This window comes from Perognathus longimembris, chromosome 3 (assembly GCF_023159225.1).
Source record: "Perognathus longimembris pacificus isolate PPM17 chromosome 3, ASM2315922v1, whole genome shotgun sequence".
NCBI classification, from domain to species: domain Eukaryota; kingdom Metazoa; phylum Chordata; class Mammalia; order Rodentia; family Heteromyidae; genus Perognathus; species Perognathus longimembris.
The window spans coordinates 8518464-8541859 of record NC_063163.1 but is presented as its reverse complement, the minus strand read 5'-3'; the positions used below and the strand labels follow the sequence as shown (position 1 = coordinate 8541859).

General features: G+C 49.8%; 1 protein-coding gene across 1 annotated transcript in view; it reads right to left on the bottom strand.

The window, feature by feature from the left end:
• Positions 1-4702: 4702 nt before the first annotated feature.
• The window catches only part of Slc15a1 (solute carrier family 15 member 1), a 29191-nt gene continuing 10497 nt past the window's right edge, over positions 4703-23396 (bottom strand). Inside the window, exons 9-23 of the mRNA XM_048340579.1 lie at positions 22934-23016; positions 20656-20742; positions 19947-20036; positions 18246-18290; positions 18101-18133; positions 17903-17991; positions 17388-17469; positions 14206-14325; positions 13724-13871; positions 11520-11565; positions 9604-9711; positions 9391-9499; positions 8235-8378; positions 7094-7201; positions 4703-4888 (exon numbers count right to left, since the gene is read on the bottom strand). Of these exons, the coding sequence (XP_048196536.1) occupies positions 4703-4888; positions 7094-7201; positions 8235-8378; positions 9391-9499; positions 9604-9711; positions 11520-11565; positions 13724-13871; positions 14206-14325; positions 17388-17469; positions 17903-17991; positions 18101-18133; positions 18246-18290; positions 19947-20036; positions 20656-20742; positions 22934-23016 (1478 nt within the window). The remainder of the gene's footprint in view (positions 4889-7093; positions 7202-8234; positions 8379-9390; positions 9500-9603; positions 9712-11519; positions 11566-13723; positions 13872-14205; positions 14326-17387; positions 17470-17902; positions 17992-18100; positions 18134-18245; positions 18291-19946; positions 20037-20655; positions 20743-22933; positions 23017-23396) is intronic.

Here is a 23396-nt window from a genome sequence, read left to right as displayed (position 1 = left end):
TGTCCTTGTTTTTGTTTATTTTTGTCTCTTCACACTAATCAATGCATGGCATTAGTATTTATAGGGTTTTTCTCTGACCTATATCAGTGCCTGGAAAATAGCCATGATTGATATATAGAGAGGGAGAAGGAAAAAAGACTGGATAAAGATAGTAAAGTAATGCAGCCGGTGGCACGTGGAAAGTGTTGTATACTAATGAGTCTCTTTCCAGAATCTTTGGCGTGCTGGACCATTGTTGCCTGGCTTCCCCTGGTGCCGTCCAGCACGGCCAGAGTTGAAACAGAGACACCCTGAATCTGTGATGGTTGAAGATTCCTACCGAGGAGATGCTGACACGCTAGCAAAGCCTTGTGTAGCCACATTTCCCCACCAGTGATTTCTTCTGCCCTCTTGTGGCCAAGCTGGGTAATTTCCAGATAGACCTTGGGGCCTAAGTCCACGGTCCCCGGACACTGTGCCAGCCACGGAGAGACAGACACGACCCGGCCTGCCTGGTGTCTTCCCCATCCCTCCCGCCTGCAGACAGCTCGGTGCCAGGTCGCTTATTCTTCTCTGTCCAGAGGCCCCCCTGCCTGGGGCTCCTCGGGATCTTCCTGGCAGGAAGTCCTCACACCCCACTCTTTTCCACACCCCACACACCGTGGCTCCCTGCCCCCTGCAACCGAGTCCCACCCTCCCTTAACTTCACTAGTGATTCCATTCGCTTCTCTTGTTGTATCTCTCCTGCCAGCGGTTCAGGGTGTGTGTGCACCAACACACACGATTTCTTACTCACACTTCTGCGCGTTCTCACTCCCCCTCCTTGGTGGCCTGCTGTAGATCCTTAGTCGGTAATTCTTGGACACATACTGGCGGTAGCCTTTTAGAGGCCCAGCGTGACCTGTTAGCAATCTCTTCCTAGGTTTGCCAACCTCATCGAGGACCCTAGGAAGACTCGGGATGTACTGGGGTTTGGTCTTGCTAAAGGTTAGTCCTTGGGAAGGTCAGACTTGCTGAAGCTGCATCTTGCTGAAGGTCAGCCTTCTTGAAGGTCAGTCTAAGTAAAAGTCAGTCTCAATAAAGGCTAGACTTCATGAAGGTCAGTTTGTGGAGGGAAAATGGCTGTTCTGTTTGCATGTGGCATTTAGGAGGAGGGGAGGAGGGGGCTCCCTTGTCACAGGACCCTTTAAGACGGGGAAGGAAGTGACGTTTTTCTAGTTCTGGGCCAGGGCGTCCAGAAACGCCTCCCTAGACGTAGGCCTTGGCTCCTCCTGGAGGCCTCCGGAACCCTCTTGGCTTCGTTCGCCCCCGTTCCCATGACCTTGGCCATCCCAGGGCTACATGAGGAAGTTGATGAGTGGCACGCGGCAGGTCCTTCTCCACGATCAGGTATACTTGGGTTCAAATCCTGATTTAGCCAGTGCTGGATCTACAGTCCCGGGTGAGTTACTCACACTGGCTTCCTGAGGGCTGGAAAGCCTCCTCCTGTGGTTATAAGGATTAGGGTGAGCTGTTCTACAGGCTGACTGCCGGTGGCGGGCAGGGCTGGTACGTCTGGCTGGCCTCTAGAGTTGGACTGTGGAGGACCCCGGGCAGGTCCCCCTATGTGAATGGGAATGATCGTAGATGGCAGCCTTGTCCACGTGATTCAGGAGAGGCTGAGCATTCTGCATGTCCACAGCCAACATGCAGTATGTGTGAAGCACTGTTGTTTGTCAACAAAAGAGCACAGAAAGATTTGGGGCTGGAGGTCTGGCTCACAGGGTAGAACCCCTGCCTAGCAAGTGTGGGACTCTGAGTTCAACACCCAGTGGCACAAGAAAAAAGAATTCCAAAACGCACGATAAACTCTACAGCTCAAACAGTCAACCAAATTCTAAAAGAGACTCAAAGCATCCTGAAATAAAAAATCCTCCACAAAGCGAAAGAACGGAATCACGTAGATCAGAGTAAAATCAGCTTGACGTGGAAAAAACATTCATAGTTATATAGGAAATACTTCTGAGAAAATTTGGACGTTTAGATCTAAGCTATCGGGTCTGTTCCAGGCAACTCCGTCCCTATCCCAAGCAAGCCAGTGCTGAATCCGTGCATAGTCTTCAAGCCAGGGTACAGCAGTCAGCGTGGGCATCCATCAGCCTGGAGGTAAAAGATGGGTGAAAAGAAAACAAAACCGAAATGGAAAACTGCAAAGAAAGGGCAGAAGAGCCGAGGTTAATGAGCAAGTTCACGTGCTGCCTTCTGTTAACCCACACGCGGCAATTGCCAGTGTTCAAGGTCTTGTGAGCAGAACCCTGAAGTGTAGGCATCTGTCTGTCTTGGACGAAGTTGTTAAATGAGAGCCAGAGGCACAGGGTTCCCAAGCCCCCTGTCTCCCGCTCCTCACGCCCTTCAAAGGCTGAGGAGGCTGAGGAGACTCCTCTCGGTGTCGTCTCTATTCACCGCAAAGCATGCGGCATTGATAATGTCAGGTTTGGCTCAGCCGGGTTATCTAGGAGCTCACTGTGTGCCAGGAACCCTCAAACAAAGGACTTCAAAGGCCTCAGGTTGTCTGGGGTTCTGTTTCACAAAAGAAAATGGATCTAAAAAAGGTCAAAGGTTGTCCAGTGTCACTGAAGAGCTAGGGAACAAGTTGAGATTCGGGATTTGACTTGGGATTCGGGGTTCGCTTTCATTTATTGTCGAGTAAGGCAATGGCAATTGAGGGCTGGTCCCCATAACTAGTGTTTTCCACTATCAAAGGCACAAAATGTTAATCAAGGAATAGAAATAACGAGAATGACAGGATTGGTGACCCCCCCAAGTCCAGTCTTTTTTTAAGAATTATTTTTTATTGGTATAAAGATGATGTACAGAGGGGTTACAGGTAAAGAGTACATTTCTTTTTGGACAATGTCACCCCTACATCGAGTCTCTTACGTTGGAGTTTGTGATTACGCTCATTCAATCATGCTCTGATCGAATGCCAGGAATTGGTTCAAATGAAAGCTGACTATTTCCTCTCCTCCTAGCACACAAGACTTCTGTACTCTGGGGGTTGGTGAACGCGATCCACTCAGAGCTTCAAGTCTTGGTGAGCAGCTGTGGCTCCATGGTGAGGTCGGAAGTGTTGTGGTGAATTACGGAGGCTCGGAACAGGAATGTAAGCCAATGCCGCAGGAAGGGCCGATGAGACTGACGGGAAGTGGAAGACAGGAATGAAGGAGGAAGGGCTGAGGGGGACAGGTAGAGAATGTGTCTTAGGCTCTGATCCCCCTCCTCCCTCCCCCCCCCACTTTGATCTGTGAATGAAAGTGTGATGTATTCCAGACACAGAAGTTCAATGGTGATTGGAACATAGTCTGTGGAGAGAAATAAAACATGGCCTGAGGGCGCGGAACCCTCCTCAGGAAGCGGAGACGGTCCGAAGCCTTAGCAGGTGTTGAGCAAGATTTGCTAGCGCATTTGTGGGCCTCACTCTGCCCTTCCGCCCTCCCCTTCAACACAGCCTCTAAGGGCAACACGGAGCTTGCGTAGGAGACGCGAGTCCCAGACTGTCCCCGCCCAGCCAGGAGCCACGTGCCCTCCAGAGCTCTGGACCAGCGGGTCGAAGAATGACAGCCAGTTTGCCTAGGAGTGGCAAAGCGTCTGTAGGAAGGTAGGTATCATTTGGGAAAAAATTTTATTTCAAGCAGGGAATGTTTGAGAAAAAAACACTATGAAGTGTACACAGGTGTGAGCATAAAAAGATCCTAGTAAGAAAAGATGTAGATTTGTTTATACCCCCTCCCCCACTGCCCAGGGGGAAAAACAGGACCAGGAAGAACAAACTTTGCTGTTTCCTGTCCCTGGGGTTCACTTATGTGAGCATTGCTTTTGTTAATGTTTTTATCGACTTGTGATGAAACTTTAATGAACATATATTGCTTTTTTTGTTTGTTTGTTTGCCAGTCCTGGGCCTTGGACTCAGGGCCTGAGCACTGTCCCTGGCTTCTTTTTTGCTCAAGGCTAGCACTCTGCCACTTGAGCCACAGCGCCACTTATGGCCATTTTCTATATATGTGGTGCTGAGGAATCGAACCCAGGGCTTCATGTATACGGGGCAAGCACTCTTGCCACTAGGCCATATCCCCAGCCCCATATATTGCTTTTATAACCAGGTAGCAGGTTAGAGATTTCTTACCTTACTCAAAGATACATAGATACTTATTATTAAGAACAAGACTTTATTTCATATAAGTGAAACTTCAAAAATCACTACTGGCCTTCACTTGTGCGAACTTTTTAGTCATACATAATTTAAAAAGAGGTAAGGACTGGGAAAATAATAAAACCTTTATCAGTTCATACTAGGTTGCGTTTACTATTCCTGTGAGCTCACTTTTGGCATTGGCTCCTGCCACATTCAATGTTGTTTTCACAACTGCGTTAGGACAAGAACAATATAGAATCCTCTCAACATTAAGTTAGTCAAAACGGAGCTCATTTGTACGATAGGGGAGATGTAAGCTGTTAATGTTTAAAAAAAAATAGTGAATGTGTGTGTGTTTTAAATAAGACTTTAAAAACGTCTTTATGTAGAGTTTTAGATTCACTGATGGCTGCTTACAAACTTGATTTCTTGGTTTGGTTCACAATGATAAGTCTCTCAGTCAAGGGCCGTTCGATGGAGCCACCTGCCTCCCAGGGATAGAGGCCGGGGCAGAGGCTGGGACCTGTTCATCTCTCACTGGCCAAATGCCCTTCACATCTTGGTCTGGGAGATGGGCTCCGGTGTGCTATACGGGTTATTTTCTGCTTTCTTCTTCTCGTCCTCATCAAACTGAGCTTCAATCTCTGCGGGGTTGACATACGTGTAGAACCGAGCCATGATGGCGAATATCACGCAGACGACCAGGAGCAAGGCAGCGAATAGAATGTACTCAGCCCACTTTGACGTCGGGGTAAGAAAAAAGAGAAAGGAAAGCAAAAACAAAATCACGTGACTGTGCATATGCGTGCATTGCAGGAACATCGTTCTGCTATGACTAGGTAGGAGGTAGGTGCTTTTTTTTTTTTTGGCCAGTCCTGGGCCTTGAACTCAGGGCCTGAGCACTGTCCCTGGCTTCTTCTTGCTCAAGGCTAGCACTCTGTCACTTGAGCCACAGTGCCACTTCTGGCCATTTTCTGTATATGTGGTGCTGGGGAATCGAACCCAGGGCCTCATGTATACGAGGCAAGCACTCTTGCCAGTAGGCCATATCCCCAGCCCCGAGGTAGGTGCTTTGAAAAGCTATTGAAAATTGACAGGCAATCAGTTCACGGACAGACTGGTCATCTTTTTTTCAAATGCCTAAGTCATAGGTAACATTTTTCTCACAGCACAGAAATTCAGAAACACATAACTCTGGGAAGATAAGAGAAAATTTCGGAGATATTCAGAGTTTAAGATACGTAGATGAGTTGGGTAATGGTGGCTCATGCCACCAGGAGGTTGAGATCCAAGGATCATGGTTTGAAGCCAGCCCAGGCAGAAAGGTCCATGAGACTGTTATCTCCAATAAACTACTCAGAAAAAGCCAGAAGTTGGGACTGTGGCTCAAGTGGTAGAGCTAACTCAGGGCTAGGGCCAAGGCCCTGAGTTCAGGCCCCATAACATGCACGCACGCGCACACACACGCACACACACACACACACACGCACACACACGACATGTAGCTGGACCAGGCACTGGTGGCTCACACTTGCCATCCTGGTTACTGAAGAGGCTGAGATCTGATGATCATGGTTCGAAGTCAGCCCAGGCAAAAAAAGTCCACGAGACTCTTATCTTCAATTTATTAACAAAATTCCAGAAGTAAAGGGTGCAGCCTCAAGTGACCAAGTGGTAGAGCCTTGAGTATAAAAACCAAGTGAGACTGTAAGGCACTGAGTTCAAGCCCTTGTACTGTAAGTAAGTAAAGAAATAAATAAACAAACAAGGCCGATGCCTGCAGGATGGAGAGCAAGAGAACTTCAAACAGTACGCCCGTGGGAGGAAGAATATGCTAGGATTTAACCCAGGGCTGGTACCATCCCTTGGTAACACCGTGCGCTTGTGCACTGAGGGCACTAGCACACCTTTGGTGTGTCCCAGTGAGATGTGAGAAGCCATGAAACTTTGAGGTGATGGACCCATATTAAGCAGACCTTGTCTGAAGTTTAGAGTCAGAAGTAGTTTAAATAGCAGAGACATCTTCATTCCATGACAGCTAGAAAACAGCCTGAAATATAGCTACACTTCGGGTATTGTGAATGTTTGTTCAGTGCTGGTTTTTTGTTTTTAAAATTAATTCTTAAAATTATGTTTACATAATTGTACAAAGGCATTTCAGTTCAATGTGTCATTTTTAGGTATAATGTATCTTGATCCATTCCATCATTCTCCTGTTTTAGATCTCTTACGCGATATTCATCAAAGCTAGGAGAGATGTTCTTTTTATTTTATTTATTTATTTGCCAGTCCTGGGCCTTGGACTCAGGGCCTGGGCACTGTCCCCTGGCTTCTTTTTGCTCAAGGCTAGCACTCTGCCACTTGAGCCACAGCGCCACTTCTGGCCATTTTCTGTATATGTGGTGCTGGGGAATCGAACCCAGGGCCTCATGTATACGAGGCAGGCACTCTTGCCACTAGGCCATATCCCCAGCCCCTCACTTATTTGTTTTTATGTTGGTTTGGGGCTTGAGTTTGGGGCCTCAAGAGCGTCTCACTTGGCTCTTTCACTCTCAGTCGAGGTTCTACCACTTGGGCCATGCACCCGAGATGAGTCTCAGAGTTGGTTCCGCGGGTTGGCTTGGATCTCAGCCTCCTGAGAGGCTAGGATTCGAAGCCTGAGTCACCAGCACCAGGCTGAGCTGTTTCTTTTCCTAGTAAACTGTGCTGCAGTGTACATCCCACCCCTCAGCTGGTTACTTCACTGTCAGCTTCCAACTGTGCAACAGCAGGTGGAAGTTCGAACGGATACTTCGCCATTGCTACTGGTAAAAGCCCTGCGTGGCTATTCTGGCAGCTGTTCAGCCCTTACACCCAATGCTCACGTGTTCATAGACAGGCAGGGAGGACCTGGGGCTGGCCATTCCCAGTGCGGCAGGCCGTCCCATCTCCTTCTGCCCGTACCTGTTTACTGAAGTGTCCGGCGCCGGCGACGATGAGCACAATGATGTTCCCCACCGCCACGGTCAGCAGCCAGCCCGCTTGAAGCACAGACTTCATGTTGGACGGAGCCTGAGGAAGCAAAGCAGAGCTAGTCACGATCTAGACCGGACGCACCCGGCTCTGTCCACCGAGCTGCCCACCACGCAGCCGCCGGCTAGCAGCTGCGAAGCAGAGCCCTCCATGCATCCCGCCCAGGGCGCCTGCTCTCTGCGCTGTGTCTCCTCAAGCTCTCCTCACCCAGATGAACTTGCCCACCTTCCTGAGACCACACGGTCATCACCGAAAGGATTCCCTAGGCCCTCCCCACCATCTTTTCTATAAAGATGGAAGGTACTGGAAACTGCGGGCCACAAGGACTATTAATGTCACGTTGACAGACTAGTTCAGGAATCAAGCTCTAATTTGGGCATGAAGAATAACTGTCCCGGGTACCATGGCTCACGCCTGTAATCCCAGCCACTCAGGAGGCTGAGATCCGAGGAGCAGGATTCGAAGCCAGCGCAGGCAGACAAATCTGAGACTCTTACCTCCAGTTAACCAGTGCAAAGCTGGAAGTGGAGCTGTGGCTCAAATGGTAGAGTACCAGCCTTGAGTGACAAGAGCCAAGTAACAGTGCGAGGCTCTGAGTTCAAGCCCCTGGTGCTGGCTAAAAGCACATGAGCAGCAACAAGAAAATCTCCAGACAAACCCCATAACAATTGCTGCGTTCCTCTACTACACTTACAAGTCGGCTTCCTGAACTTGTTCTTAAAGCGAGGGCTCATTTGATGTGGTTACCAGGCCCTACAACGAGACCTCCACTGAAGACAGACCCGGCCACGAGCACTTTGTCGAGTAATTGAATCCCCTTGGGTCGCTGTAAAATCTAGAATGTTCTAGCCTGACATAAATCCAGCTTTTCCCCACTCAATACTCTCAACGTTAGTGTGACTTTGGGGACAGACAGAAGCAGTCACAAAGCTCATGGCCTCAACCTCAGAGACCTTGTTTTGTGGAGGAGTCCACAGAGCTTTCTAGAATCTTTAAAGACTATCAACAGTCATCGCAGATGCAGATGGAGCCCCAGCAGTGCTTTGTGCGGGCGGGCGGGGGAAGCGGAGACCTGGGAGTAGGAGAACTCCAGCCCGGTGACGGAGAAGACCACCTCGCCGCAGGTGAGCAGGAAGTACTGCGGGATCTGCAGGGCCATGCTGACGGTGTTGGGGGGGATGTCCTCGAACGTCGCCACGCCGGGGCAGCCGTTGCTCTAAACCCGCAAGGCACAAGCAGCAAGTTGAAACGGAAGCGGAGGAACCTTCTAGAACAACAATTTTTGACAAGGCCAATAGAGTTCCACCGCTAGGGCTGCTCCTTGCACATAGGAAGGAAGCACGCATTTTAAATGTACAATGCAACACGCATCCTACCTGTGAGGGGGGAGCCTGTCTGATAACCTGTTGATAATGGGAGCTGATAATGTGTTCACTGGTCTGTCTTATTCCCCTTCCCTTCCCTTTCCCTTTCCCTTCCCTCCTTTCCTTCCTTCCTTCCTTCCTTCTTTCCTTCCTTCCTTCCTTCCTTCCTCCCTCCCTCCCTCCCTCCTTCCCTCCCATCTTTATTTTCTTTCCTTTCATTTTCTTCCCTCCTTCTCTTCCTATCCCATCCCCCCCTTTCTTTGAGGCAGGCTCTTACTGTGTAACCTAAGCCAGCCTTGAACTCTTCACCCTGAGTGCTGTGATACATGCGCTACCATGTCTGGCTAATGTTTCCCTTTAAATAAGACAGTTGTTTGGAAGTCCAATTTGTTTAAAACATTGCCATCTCTTTAAATAAATAAGTTGCTATGTCTTTCTTAATAGTAAAGAAGCACAAGACCCTGGCCAACATGAAATTTTCACCACTGTACATAAGACTTCTGTATTTTATGTTCCTATTAACCCAAGTCAACAGGTAGGTGACACATCGGCAGGGAGTTCATGAATTCTATATTTCTTTTTTTTTGTGGCCAGTCCTGGGCCTTGGACTCAGGGCCTGAGCACTGTCCCTGGCTTCTTCCCGCTCAAGGCTAGCACTCTGCCACTTGAGCCACAGCGCCCCTCTGGCCATTTTCCATATATGTGGTGCTGGGGAATCGAACCCAGGGCCTCATGTATACGAGGCAAGCACTCTTGCCACTAGGCCATATCCCCAGCCCATGAATTCTATATTTCTCATGGCGATCCCACTTTTCCGGGTGTCCGTGGGGACTCCTGGCGGGATGACGGTAGCGAGTTCCTCACCTCTCTTCTGATCACGTAGGTAAAAGCACTGCCAAAGTCCAGGTTGGAAGACTGGAAGTCACGTGGACAGCCTTGGGGAAACGCTATGGAGTTTACCGTGAAGCTCTTCCTGTGGAAACAACGATCAAGGCTGACGTTCTTGAGAACCTCCAGATAGCTTCTAAAGATAAAGACTCTTGGACCCTGGGGGGAGTGCCCGGCAGAGGTACTCACTTGCCAGAAGGGAAGAACTGATAGCCGCTGGCATTGTAACTGCTGATATTTTCGTATACTTTCCCACTCATTTCGATGTTGATTACCTCGTTAAAAGTATTTACAAATCTGAAATAGAAAAACCATCTGTCTTGGAATTGAACTGTGGAACAACTTATTTTTGGCGATGGAACATGCACCTGGCATTGGGTGGAGATGACTTTTTGGAAAGAATTTAAGATGGTGTTAGAAATTTCTAGGGCCTAAAGGTGAACGTTAGCAAGCTTCGGCTCAGCTTACAGCCTGCTCAGCACTTACAAGAACGCCCCTAAGAGAAATAATTTAGCCCAGTACTTTATTTATTTATTTTTAAGGCAGACAGAGCAAGCTTATTTGAAAGCAGGGTCTAAGTCAGACTTTTGTTTGTTTGTTTGATCTTAGGGCCTGAATTCAGGCCTTGGGTGCTGTCGCTGAGCTCTTTTTGCTCAAGGCTAGCACTCTACCACACTGAGCCACCACGCCACTTCTGGTTTCCTGGTGGCTAATTTGAGAGATAAGAGTCTCAAAGAGTTTTCTACTCAGGCTGGCTTTGAACTGTGAGCCTCAGATCTCAGTCTCCTGAGTAGCTAGGATTGCAGGCATGAGCCACCAGCATCTGGCTTAAGACAGACTATTAATTGAAAGCAAAACAGACGCTCCGTAGAGATGGGTCCCAGACCCGAGAGCTCAGTGGAGTGCCCTTGAAGCTGGCCAGTATGCATGTCAGGTGCTGTTCTAAGTATGTTGGCAATATTACCCAATTCATGGACATCGAGTTGGTAGGGACAGGTAGAGCAGTTTTTCCCTTCTAGAAGGCTGCCAGGCTTTTGCGGTCTTTGCTCCAAAAGCTTCCCTGTCAAGAAGGCAAAGGACCAACAGCAGATATTGCTGAGTAGCTGGAAGACAGCCCCAGGAAGGGCTTCTTTGGGGATGAGAAGGAAAGTCCCTCTTTTCCTTACCTCTGAGAGCCTGGGATAGGGAAGGGTGGCAAGGGAGGGAGGAAGAGATGGCCCAACCCAATAGTAATGGAGAGACAGCTGTAAGCAATTGCCTTCAGATGGTGGAAACCTAGATCTGGACGGGGCCGGAGTGACAGTGCCCAGGGCCTGCTGAAGTGCCCGCCCCCCTGGATCCTACACCCCAGCTAGGCCTACACCTCACAGGGTCCCGCCTGCTAGAACCACACGGGTGTTAGACAGCAAGAACAGGTGGCTAAAGACCACTTCCTTAGGTGTGACAGGCCGTGGGAGGCCATGGATTTCTAGCACTGCTTTAGCGCTAAGAAGGCTCCAGCCTCAGTGAAGGCTCACAAGCCCGCTCCAACACATTGTCCAGTTTAGACAACAGACAGTTGAGTGAGCACCCGAAGTACAGAACAGAACAATTCAACCTTTACGGCCCCCAAATAAGTGACCAAGTTTCACCAGCTGTGTGACATATGTCTATTTCTCCATCCATCCTTGGCTTTTTCCCTCACCGCTAGCACTCTACCACGTGAGCTGTTTCTACTCCTAACTTTTTGTTGGTTAATTGGAGATAAGAGTCTCCTAGAAATGTTCTCCCTGGCTGGCTTCAAACCATCCTTGTTGGGGCTGGGGATATAGCCTAGTGGCAAGAGTGCCTGCCTCGGATACACGAGGCCCTAGGTTCGATTCCCCAGCACCACATATACAGAAAACGGCCAGAAGCGGCGCTGTGGCTCAAGTGGCAGAGTGCTGGCCTTGAGCGGGAAGAAGCCAGGGACAGTGCTCAGGCCCTGAGTCCAAGGCCCAGGACTGGCCAAAAAAAAAAAAAAAAAAAACCATCCTTGTTGGATCTCAGCCTCCTGAGTGGCTAGGATTATAGGTGTATGTCACTGGTGCCTGGCTGTAAATTAAATTTTAGCAAACTCTTCATACCTGATTCCATTTTCTCCTTTGTCTGGCTTCTTATTAAGCCCATCCTCTACCTAAGAGAGAAAACAGTAATATGAGCATGTTTCTTTTTTTTTTCTTTTTGGCCAGTCCTGGGCCTTGGACTCAGGGCCTGAGCACTGTCCCTGGCTTCGTTTTGCTCAAGGCTAGCACTCTGCCACTTGAGTCACAGCGCCACTTCTGGCCATTTTCTATATATGTGGTGCTGGGGAATTTAACCCAGGGCCTCATGTATACAGGGCAAGCACTCTTGCCACTAGGCCATATCCCCAGCCCCTATGAGCATGTTTCTACTAGCTATGTCATTTCAGCCTTAGAAGACCATAGGCGAATCCTTACCCTAGGAGTGAAGGGCAGATCACATTTGAAGGATTCCATTTCTTTAGCTTTGACTGTCCTCCAGGCTAATCGGAGCCCCTGCTATTTTTATTTTGACTAATCACATGTGTTTGGTTATACAATATGTGTTTATAAATTTATAGAAAAATTAAGATTTAAGGACAGTTATCCTTGAATGGTAGGTATACTTTCATACACACATACACACATATACGTGTGTGTGTGTGTGTGTGTGTGTGTGTGTGTGTGTGTGTATTTTCTTCTCTTGTCAGTCCTGTGGCTTGAACTCAGGACCTGGGAGCTATCCTTGAGCTTTTGTTTCTTTTTCTTTTTGCTCAAGGCTAGTGCTCTGCCACTTGCGCCACAGCTCCGCTTTGGTTTTTGATAATTAATGAGAGATGCGTCCCATGGACTTTCCTGCCCAGGCTGGCTTTCAACTGCATTCCTTAGATCTCAGCTCCTCGAGGAGCTGGGATTCATTTTGCTCCTCGATTGCCAGTGATTCCTAAGAATCCTGTGCGCCAGCAATTGAAAACAAAGCCCGCAACAACCCCCCCACTAAGCAAATGACCAACGAAACCAGCTGCACACTGCGGTTCTGTAGATGCTCACTTAGATCTCTCTGGCGGAATCCTGCAGTGAGTTCTCTTCATTGGATGCCATCCACATAGCTTCTTGGTGTGTGTTTTGTCATCGGGCATGTCATAGGTGTGTGATTGGGTATACTTAGTGTACCTTCTGTATTTTTTTGAGGCCTATCTAATTCAATTTAAATTAAAAAAATTAATTCCAGTAAAGATATTTTTAAAACTTTACCTCCGAGTCCTGAGAACATATAGATATTGAGTGATTTATGCACACAATACCATCCCCAGTGCTTTAAAACACTTTTTTAATTTTAATTTTTTAAATTTAATTTTATTGTCAAGGTGATGTACAGAGGGGTTACAGTTACATACATAAGGTAGTGAGTACATTTCTTGTCAAACTTGTTACCCCCTCCCTTATTTTTCTCCTACCTTCTTTCCTCTCCAGTTGCCCCCTCCCTGAGTTGTACAGTTAATTTTCAACATATTGTCTTGTAAGTATTTCTGTTACACTGGTTCGCCTTTCATCCTTTGTCTCACCATTTTGATGTTCCCCTTCCCTTCCCTAATTCACATAAATGTATATACAATACCCAGAGTACCAAAAGTCTAATTTTTAAAAAGTTATGTTAACTCTTTTTTTTTTTTGCCAGTCCTGGGGCTTGAACTCAGGGCCTAGGCACTATCCCTGAGCTCTTGTTACTCAAGGCTAGCACTCTACCACTTGAGCCACAGCACCACTTTCAGCTTTTTCTGTGTATGTGGTACCAAGGCATCGAACCCACGGCTTCGTGCATGCTAGGCAAGCTCTCTACCACTCGGCCAAATTCCTGGCCCAAGTTATGTTAACTCTTTTCACCCACCAAATTTTTACTGCAAGTCAAATGAACTGTGTGCCAGAAGAGAGGAGAAATGAAGGATTAGCTGATCTCATAAGATATAGATGTAAAAGAAAGTCATACCATTTAAAAGCTGTGTGGCTGGGCACTGGCAGCTCACGCCTGAAATCTTTGTTACTCAGGAGGCTGAGATCTGAGGGTTAAGGTTCAAAGCCAGCCTGGGCAGGAAAGTTCATGGGACTCATCTCCAATTAGCCACCAGAAAACTAGAAGTGGTGCCGTGGCTCAAGTGGTAGAGTGCTAGCTTTGAGTGAAAGAGCTCAGGGACAGCGTCCAGGCCCTGAATTCAGGCTCCACCATGACAACATAAACAAACCAAAGCTGTGCCTCCCAGATGACAAACGTGAGCTCAGATGTCAGCTACTCACCACACGGTATTGATTGGGGGTCCACACGAGGAGGGTGTGGCGGTGGCCTGGCTCGAACTTATGAATGACTTCATTGACAGATGAGCCGGAAGAGACAGTTATGCGCGTCAGCTGGTCTGCTTCAAAAGTCATAAATTCATTCGTCTATACACGGGGAGAAGAATCACAGTTCATACGAGTCTTATTCATGCCAGGAGCACTAGAGCGGTCCATTATGACACTCCAAGTGTCATGTTTGTTCAGATCTACGCCCATGAAGAATGCCTTGCGGGAAGCTACAATTACAGCCTCCTACCTGTCATGGCGGACTGGGTGGTCAGAAATTGGTTTTCATATTGACACAGGACTTCTACTTTTCACCACACATTCTGATTTTATTTTGCCAGTTGAAAATAAATGCTGGGGCAGGCGTCGTGGGGTGACAATCTGACGAGAGGGTCCCCAAATGAAAAAGACATTCCCATTGCCTTTCACTTACTTGAGAGAACGGGTCAAGTGTCACCATCTGTCCAGGAAACGATACAGTCATGCTACTATTTCCTATATTCAAGACTTTGACTTGGACTTGATTCGCTCCGGGGAAGACTGGGAGAGTTTTCTAAAGGAAAGGAAAGAGAATTGGCAGTGAGGGTTTCAGGGTGGCTGACAGTTGCCGTCAGCCAGGACCGCCGAGCTCATGTCACGTGACCTCTGGAGAGGCGTGACCTCGAATCATGTGACCACCGGGAAAGGCGTTCATACACAGCACAGAATAGTAGGAACGGGCTGCTCAGGGCCCTCTGGAACCACGTCCGTCCAGTGGACACCAGGTTATGAAGCTGAGACGTCGGAGGAACCGTGGCCACGGCCGGGACGGAAGGGGCGGCTGCTCTCCCTGGGTCTGGAGCGCTGACCCGTCACCTCCTGTGTCTCCACACCGGTGCTCAGGGCTTCCTGTCACCTCCTGTGTCTCCACACCGGTGCTCAGGGCTTCCTGTCACCTCCTGTGTCTCCACACCGGTGCTCAGGGCTTCCTGTCACCTCCTGTGTCTCCACACCAGTGCTCAGGGTTCCTGTCACCTCCTGTGTCTCCACACCGGTGCTCAGGGTTCCTGTCACCTCCTGTGTCTCCACACCAGTGCTCAGGGTTCCTGTCACCTCCTGTGTCTCCACACCGGTGCTCAGGGCTTCCTGTCACCTCCTGTGTCTCCACACCGGTGCTCAGGGCTCCCTGTCACCTCCTGTGTCTCCACACCAGTGCTCAGGGTTCCTGTCACCTCCTGTGTCTCCACACCGGTGCTCAGGGCTTCCTGTCACCTCCTGTGTCTCCACACCGGTGCTCAGGGCTCCCTGTCACCTCCTGTGTCTCCACACCGGTGCTCAGGGTTCCTGTCACCTCCTGTGTCTCCACACCGGTGCTCAGGGTTCCTGTCACCTCCTGTGTCTCCACACCGGTGCTCAGGGTTCCTGTCACCTCCTGTGTCTCCACACCGGTGCTCAGGGCTTCCTGTCACCTCCTGTGTCTCCACACCGGTGCTCAGGGCTTCCTGTCACCTCCTGTGTCTCCACACCGGTGCTCAGGGCTTCCTGTCACCTCCTGTGTCTCCACACCAGTGCTCAGGGTTCCTGTCACCTCCTGTGTCTCCACACCAGTGCTCAGGGTTCCTGTCACCTCCTGTGTCTCCACACCAGTGCTCAGGGTTCCTGTCACCTCCTGTGTCTCCACACCGGAGCTCAGGGTTCCTGTCACCTCCTGTGTCTCCACACCAGTGCTCAGGGTTCCTGTCACCTCCTGTGTCTCCACACCAGTGCTCAGGGTTCCTGTCACCTCCTGTGTCTCCACACCAGTGCTCAGGGTTCCTGTCACCTCCTGTGTCTCCACACCAGTGCTCAGGGTTCCTGTCACCTCCTGTGTCTCCACACCAGTGCTCAGGGTTCCTGTCACCTCCTGTGTCTCCACACCGGAGCTCAGGGTTCCTGTCACCTCCTGTGTCTCCACACCAGTGCTCAGGGTTCCTGTCACCTCCTGTGTCTCCACACCGGTGCTCAGGGCTTCCTGTCACCTCCTGTGTCTCCACACCGGTGCTCAGGGCTTCCTGTCACCTCCTGTGTCTCCACACCGGTGCTCAGGGTTCCTGTCACCTCCTGTGTCTCCACACCGGTGCTCAGGGTTCCTGTCACCTCCTGTGTCTCCACACCAGTGCTCAGGGTTCCTGTCACCTCCTGTGTCTCCACACCGGTGCTCAGGGCTTCCTGTCACCTCCTGTGTCTCCACACCGGTGCTCAGGGCTCCCTGTCACCTCCTGTGTCTCCACACCAGTGCTCAGGGTTCCTGTCACCTCCTGTGTCTCCACACCGGTGCTCAGGGCTTCCTGTCACCTCCTGTGTCTCCACACCGGTGCTCAGGGCTCCCTGTCACCTCCTGTGTCTCCACACCAGTGCTCAGGGTTCCTGTCACCTCCTGTGTCTCCACACCGGAGCTCAGGGTTCCTGTCACCTCCTGTGTCTCCACACCAGTGCTCAGGGTTCCTGTCACCTCCTGTGTCTCCACACCAGTGCTCAGGGTTCCTGTCACCTCCTGTGTCTCCACACCAGTGCTCAGGGTTCCTGTCACCTCCTGTGTCTCCACACCAGTGCTCAGGGTTCCTGTCACCTCCTGTGTCTCCACACCAGTGCTCAGGGTTCCTGTCACCTCCTGTGTCTCCACACCGGAGCTCAGGGTTCCTGTCACCTCCTGTGTCTCCACACCAGTGCTCAGGGTTCCTGTCACCTCCTGTGTCTCCACACCAGTGCTCAGGGTTCCTGTCACCTCCTGTGTCTCCACACCAGTGCTCAGGGTTCCTGTCACCTCCTGTGTCTCCACACCGGAGCTCAGGGTTCCTGTCACCTCCTGTGTCTCCACACAGTGCTCAGGGTTCCTGTCACCTCCTGTGTCTCCACACCGGTGCTCAGGGTTCCTGTCACCTCCTGTGTCTCCACACCGGTGCTCAGGGTTCCTGTCACCTCCTGTGTCTCCACACCAGTGCTCAGGGTTCCTGTCACCTCCTGTGTCTCCACACAGTGCTCAGGGTTCCTGTCACCTCCTGTGTCTCCACACCGGTGCTCAGGGTTCCTGTCACCTCCTGTGTCTCCACACCGGTGCTCAGGGTTCCTGTCACCTCCTGTGTCTCCACACCAGTGCTCAGGGTTCCTGTCACCTCCTGTGTCTCCACACAGTGCTCAGGGTTCCTGTCTTTACGCCGCACTCACTGACCCGCTGTTGCTGGAGAAGCCCAGGTTTGGCCCACAATTTGTTTTCCACAAAGTGAGATGTGCGCAGGAGCGAGAGAACCTGGGCTTCATCCACCTGACGGGGCGGGGGGGGGGGGGCAGGTGTCCCTCAGCAGGTGAGTGGAAAGACAAATGCGTCTGTGGACAATGGAATCGTTCCCCCAGAAGGAAGAAGGCAGGTCTGGTGGTGCGCACCTGTCGTTTTAGCTACTCGGGAGGCTGCGAGCTGAGGATCAAGGTTGGAAGTCAGCCCGGGGAGGGGAAGTCCCCGGGACGCTCACGTCTAACTCGGAAGCTCCAGCCTCGCTGCGCGCACGGAGGGCCCTGGCTTCCTCTGAGCCTCGCATGGTGACGGTGACCCTTCAGCCCACTGCGGGGGACGCGGGGGGGGGGGGGGCCGGGGCAACTCACGTCAATCTCCACCTGCACGATCGCAGCCACCACGAAGGCCATGGAAGCCAGGAACATCCCCACGGTCATCTTCTTCAGAGAGCTGACGGCGACAAGAAAGCCACCCTCAGCCCTCGGTGCACAAGCCCCGAAGGGCACCGCCTCTCCCCGGGGCCCCCCAAACAAAGCCGACTCCTTCACAAAGACCCCTGTGCCCCAAATCCTTTCTCTCGTTTGTGACCATGAAGGCCTACGGCTTCTCGTGTGCGCCTTTACACCCAATTTCTAGAAACTCGTTCAGGCAACCATTCAACCCCTCAATCATCCGTCCTGGCTTCGAACCACGATCCTCAGATCTCAGCCTCCTCATAGCTGAGGCTGACAGGCAGGAGCCGTTGGGCTGACCTTGTATTTTAAAACATCAGCCCGCAAACCTCTCTTTAATCATCTCTTTGGGGTCCTGGGGTCCCCAGAGCAGCCCCTTCCATGCCATGGACCCACTGGGGCTCCCCCGCCCCGAGGCAAGCAGCACCTACGTGAAATTGAAGCCGCACTTGGCGATGAGCGGGTACACCACCGCGTCCATGATGGGCACCATGATCACGATGAGGATGGCGTTCACGGTCTGCGGGCGGGGCGGGGAGGAGGCGTGAACCCCGTGGACCGCGTGGACCGCGTGGACCGCGTGAACTCGGGGAGGAGATCCAGAAAGCAACGGCAAGTCTTTCTCCTACCTGCATCTGATCCGGCTGGATCTCAACACTTCCCTGGAAGAGAAGGGGGGGAAAGCTCACATAAGAGAAGGCGAGCGAGGGCGAGGGCATAAAATAAAGAAGTAAAGGCCCCGGGGAAGTAAATAACAAGATGCTCCAAACTCACAAATTTCCCGGTCATCGTAGTTGCTTGCAGTGTCCACCTGGACCCCTTAAAAACAGACACATGGACCGCATTATGGGGGAGCATGGCTCTGAAGGTCTCTCGAGCCACCGTGGACTCTCTTCTCAATTAGGAGTGAGAGCTGAGGTGTCAAGGGATTCAAAGTGGCTGAAGCCGGGTGCCGGCGGCTCCCCCTGCAATCCCAGCTGCCCCTGGGAGGCTGACATCGAGAAGCCTGGGGCGTAGCTAGCCTGATCAGGAAAGGCTGCAAGCCTCCTTCCTCCACTGAACAGAAGACAGCAAGCAAGCCGAAAGCAGCGCGCCAGCCTTGAGTGACAAAGCCAAGCGAGACCGGGCAGCTGTGAGTTCAAGCCCCAGTGCCTGCACTAAGGAGCTAATTCAACACCCAAAGTTGTGTTAAACAGGAAGCTGGCCTCCCGGTCCATTACAGCCTTAGGCAGGAAGCAGCAGGTGGCATTTCTGTTCCCGAAGGAGACACAGTGCCCAGAACTCGGCCCCTCCGGTGGGGGCGCAAGGTACGGGTCTGGGTGGAAGCCTCTTGGGAGAGACTCAAGCTCTGGGGGGAGGATGTGGGGGGGGCCCAGGAGGGTGGGAGCTGCCCTCTTGCAGTTCCTACTGTGTGCCAGTCACTGAGCGCTTCCAGCAGCCTCGAGGTGATCAGGACTTACTCTGAGGGTCCGCCACCCCTGTCACCAGCTACTTGGCACTGCGTTCCTTTCTACTGTGAGCTGGATTCCAGCAAGCTCTTGTCCAAAAGGAAGACAGTGTGTGGCCTTGGTCGTCACAGAACTACTCATACTTAAGGAATGAGACTAATGCATACGCTCACATGTTCCCCAAGGGCAGCTCAGACTCTTGCAATAACCCCCTGTACAATAAATACGCGTGGAAACTTCAGCTCCTCAAAGGATATCTTCGTGCTTCTCTACTGATCACCACACACTGAGTTGTCTAAAATCATTGTGCAACGTTCTCATATGTCTCTTATCAAGTCTGAAGCTCTGAGGGGAATGGCTCTGTCACACCCGAGAATGGAACCTCCGGACTAAATCATTCCCGTTTCAAGCCGGAGATATGAGCAGCTTGGTAGTGCTGCCCTATAACCCAGCTACGGAGGGCGGCCTGAGCAAAAAGGTGAGACCCCCCCCCCTAAAAAATAGAAAAGCGAAAGCAAAAAAGGGCCGAGGGAGTGGCTCAAGTGCTAGAGCACTTTCCACGACCCAATATAAGGCCCTGAGTTCAAACCTCAGCACTGTCAACTAATCCATTAATAAAGCGGAAGATAGTAAGGCCCTCTCAGCTCACAGAGCCCATGGGCCCATCAGAGACAAGACCGCTTCTTACCATGCTGGGTCAGTGGGAAAACAGGTTCTCTGTACTCAGTTTAGACCGGCAAGAGGCCTGAAGGCCCTGGTGGAACCCCCCCACCCCCAACAAATGGCTCTGCCTTGACTCTCTCTCTCTACCTTAGTTTCTTCATGGCTCTGCACCAGAAATGTCCACTGAGGCTTCTGGAATGATTTTTTTTTTTTTTACTTAATAAGATCAATGTGATCTAACAATTTAAAAAGTGAAATACAAAAGGGAAACTAGAACATTCTTTGGAACTGAATGCTAAGTGTGGTTCGGCATCTGGCAATGTCCCCAAGATGTTCGCTCACCGAAGATGTGCGGACCCCTTACCTGCTGGTCGAACAAGGCCCAGAACATGGGGAGGGGGATGTACAGGAACATCACCTTGGTAACCATCTTAATCTGAGAGATAAGCCGGTCCTGTAGGTGGGGAAGAAGACGTCATCAGTTCGTGGCGTCACTCACAGTGGGGGTTGAAGTGTTGGCACCTGGGACACACTGGAAGGTGACTCGTTGTGCCAGAGAAAGGTCCAAGCAATTGAAATGTAAGGGAAACATCTACTCAGGAGGCAAATGGCTTGAGTTTGTGAAATGCAAATTCCACTAAGTGTAAATCCCACGATGGACATTGTCACCCCTTAACACTTCCATAGTTCAAGTTTTGTAACCACAGTCACATCAAACGGATGGCAGATTACACCAAACACTCTAAAGCAAGAATGCTGCTTCCAGATACATTACACCCATTGCTCCAGGCCTCATGATATGTGCGCGAGTGTATCTCTGTGTACATGTGTATATGTGTATATATGTTTATACATGCACACTTAGGTGTCTATACGTTTATGTGTGTGCTGTGCTTGTAAAACTGCTCACTCATCATCTTATTTAACAAGCTAACAAGGGTCAGGATGAGACAGTGGACCGTTTGGCCTCTGGTTCCATACTCCGCATCTTGATTTTGCCTGTCTGCTGACAGAGGAACCATGAAAGGGTAGATAATGGAATGGGTTCCCCGGTAGCCAGCAAGGTTACTTACGTCGTATTTCTCACTGGCCCAGTCCAGCCAGTGCTCTCTCTTGGGAAACTCCTTACTCCGATGCCTAAACCTGTTTTTGATGGCAAACTGAAGGAAGAAAAATCAAATTTCAAAACAGAACTACTTAATTAGGAAAACCCATTTCCATTCATGGGTTTTAATGAAACGTATGTGTGAAAAGCAAAATTTCCCATCGTATATACTAGCATAATGAAGATGCTGAAATGCTTAGCTGATATATTTGTTTCAAACCCTTTTCTTATTCAGTTCGGGTAAACTGAGTCACACTGTCTGGATCCTCTAGAGAATTGGATCTCAATAGCCATATAACTTATGGCAGAGTCACCATTTAGGTTTCCTAGGGTGAGAATTAACAAACAAAAGTAGAATGGGTAAGATTCATTTTAGATATATTTATTTAGCTCAATATTTTAATATTTATTTAACTAACTTGAAATTGAAGATTACTCTCCTTTGGGGTAGTGTCTGAAGTACCTCCCTCTTGAACCACTCCCCCAGTGCGGTTTCCTTTCTTTTGTTGTCCTGGTCGTGAGACTTGAACTCAGGACCTCTCCCTCAGTTTTAGCTCGTGGCCAGCGATCTACTACTGAACTGTACCTCCAGTTCTAGCTTGTGGCTTATTATCTGTAGAGAGGAGTCTTGCCAGGCTTGCCTGCTGTGGACGGGCTCCAAATATTGGTTCTCGGGCCTCAGCCTCCGGAGGAGCTAAGATTACAGGCAAGAGCCACCGGGGCCTGCTCGGTGTAGTTTATGTCTTTAAGAATGTAGAAATGGGGCTGGGGATATGGCCTAGCGGCAAGAGTGCTTGCCTTGTATACATTAAGCCCTGGGTTCGATTCCCCAGCACCACATATGCAGAAAACAGCCAGAAGTGGCGCTGTGGCTCAGGTGGCAGAGTGCTAGCCTTGAGCAAAAAGAAGCCAGGGACAGTGCTCAGGCCCTGAGTCCAAGCCCCAGGACTGGCCAAAAAAAAGAAAAGAAAAAAGAAGAATGTAGAAATGCTTTTTATATTCTGTTTTCATGTTAATTGTTCAAAAAGCCATGGATTAATTCCATTTATGACATGCATGGATTTGGTTGCTAATTTTCAAAAGCAGAAAGATATGATCTGCATTTGAAGTTTACAGAGTTCATGCCTGCTAAATTAAATTTACATAGTAGGCGGCTGCAGACATCCTAAAAATCTCTCTCATAACTGAATTAAGCATCATTTTAAAAACTGGAGTGTAAGAGTCTGCTACCCCCAAATTCATTTATTAGAAAATAGAGGTGGAGCTGCGGACTCTGCCTCCCAGTGCTTGAGCCCCCTCCCCGATGCCAAACTCCTGTCTCTCTATTTCTGCGTCCCTGCTCCCCGAAAATCATCCGGCATTGCCTACCATGTGGATAAATGAGGACTCACTTTCTTTGCCATGGCTCGAAAGCCAGTTCTCATCCTTTTTTTTTTTTTTAAAGTTCCATTTGGGTACTTTTCTTTTAAATTAATTTATTATTTTAAATTTGAAGTTAAAAAATTATTATTCAGTAGTTTTACAAAGGAGTTACCATCCAAAAATCAGTTTTTGACTACAAGGCATCTTGATTGATGTCACCTTTTTTTAAAAACAACAACAACGGGCTGGGGATATGGCCTAGTGGCGAGAGAGCTTGCCTCGCATACATGAGGCCCTGGGTTCGATTCCCCAGCACCACATATACAGAAAATGGCCAGAAGTGGCGCTGTGGCTCAAGTGGCAGAGTGCTAGCCTTGAGCATAAAGAAGCCAGGGACAGTGCTCAGGCCCTGAGTCCAAGGCCCAGGACTGGCAAAAAAAAAAAAAAAAAACCAACAACAACAACCATATTCTCCATTTGTGTACTTTTCCATCCGGTGAATTTTATAAGAAATCAGTGCTTTAAATTAATTTTTAGGGGCTGGGAATATGGCCTAGTGGTAAGAGTGCTTGCCTCCTATACATGAAGCCCTGGGTTCGATTCCCCAGCACCACATATATAGAAAATGGCCAGAAGTGGCGCTGTGGCTCAAGTGGCAGAGTGCTAGCCTTGAGTGGGAAGAAGCCAGGGACAGTGCTCAGGCCCGGAGTCCAAGGCCCAGGACTGGCCAAAAAAATTAATTAAATTTTATAAAAACGGGTAAAAAATATTAAAACTACGTGACAGGGAAGTCAAAGGTCCATTGCATGCGCATGTGAAGGAAGCAGGAGGCCCTGGGGTGCGGTGATTCAACATCATGGAAAGACAGCTCTAGAAATACTCACGCCAATGCACTTGACTACTTTGCCCATGATGTTCCCTTGTGGCTGAAACTTCTTGTACAATCTGCTGCCAATGACAAATACAACTGGACAGGGAAAAGGAGACATGTTAATGTGGAGATTGCCATGCCTACCTGCAGCCCAAGAGATGGCTTTTATTGGAGTTATTATCTTGTTTGGAGATAAGTGGCTAACTTAGGGAGGTGCTGGGTCCCTTATCTCAGGAGAGGGAGCTCTTTTGACCCCTAACAAGGTTATGTTTTGTTCTGATATACAAACACGAAAGCCTGGCATCAGCTCCGGCCACCTTGCACAGATTTTTTTCAGCACCAGCTCTACGTGCTAACAGGTAGACAAAGGGTATAAGGGTCTCTGCCCTCCAGATGAGCCCACTGGTCTGCAAAGATAATAAACATTGCTCTAATGTTCTGGGAGGCAATGATGAGAAAAATTTATTTCTCATCAT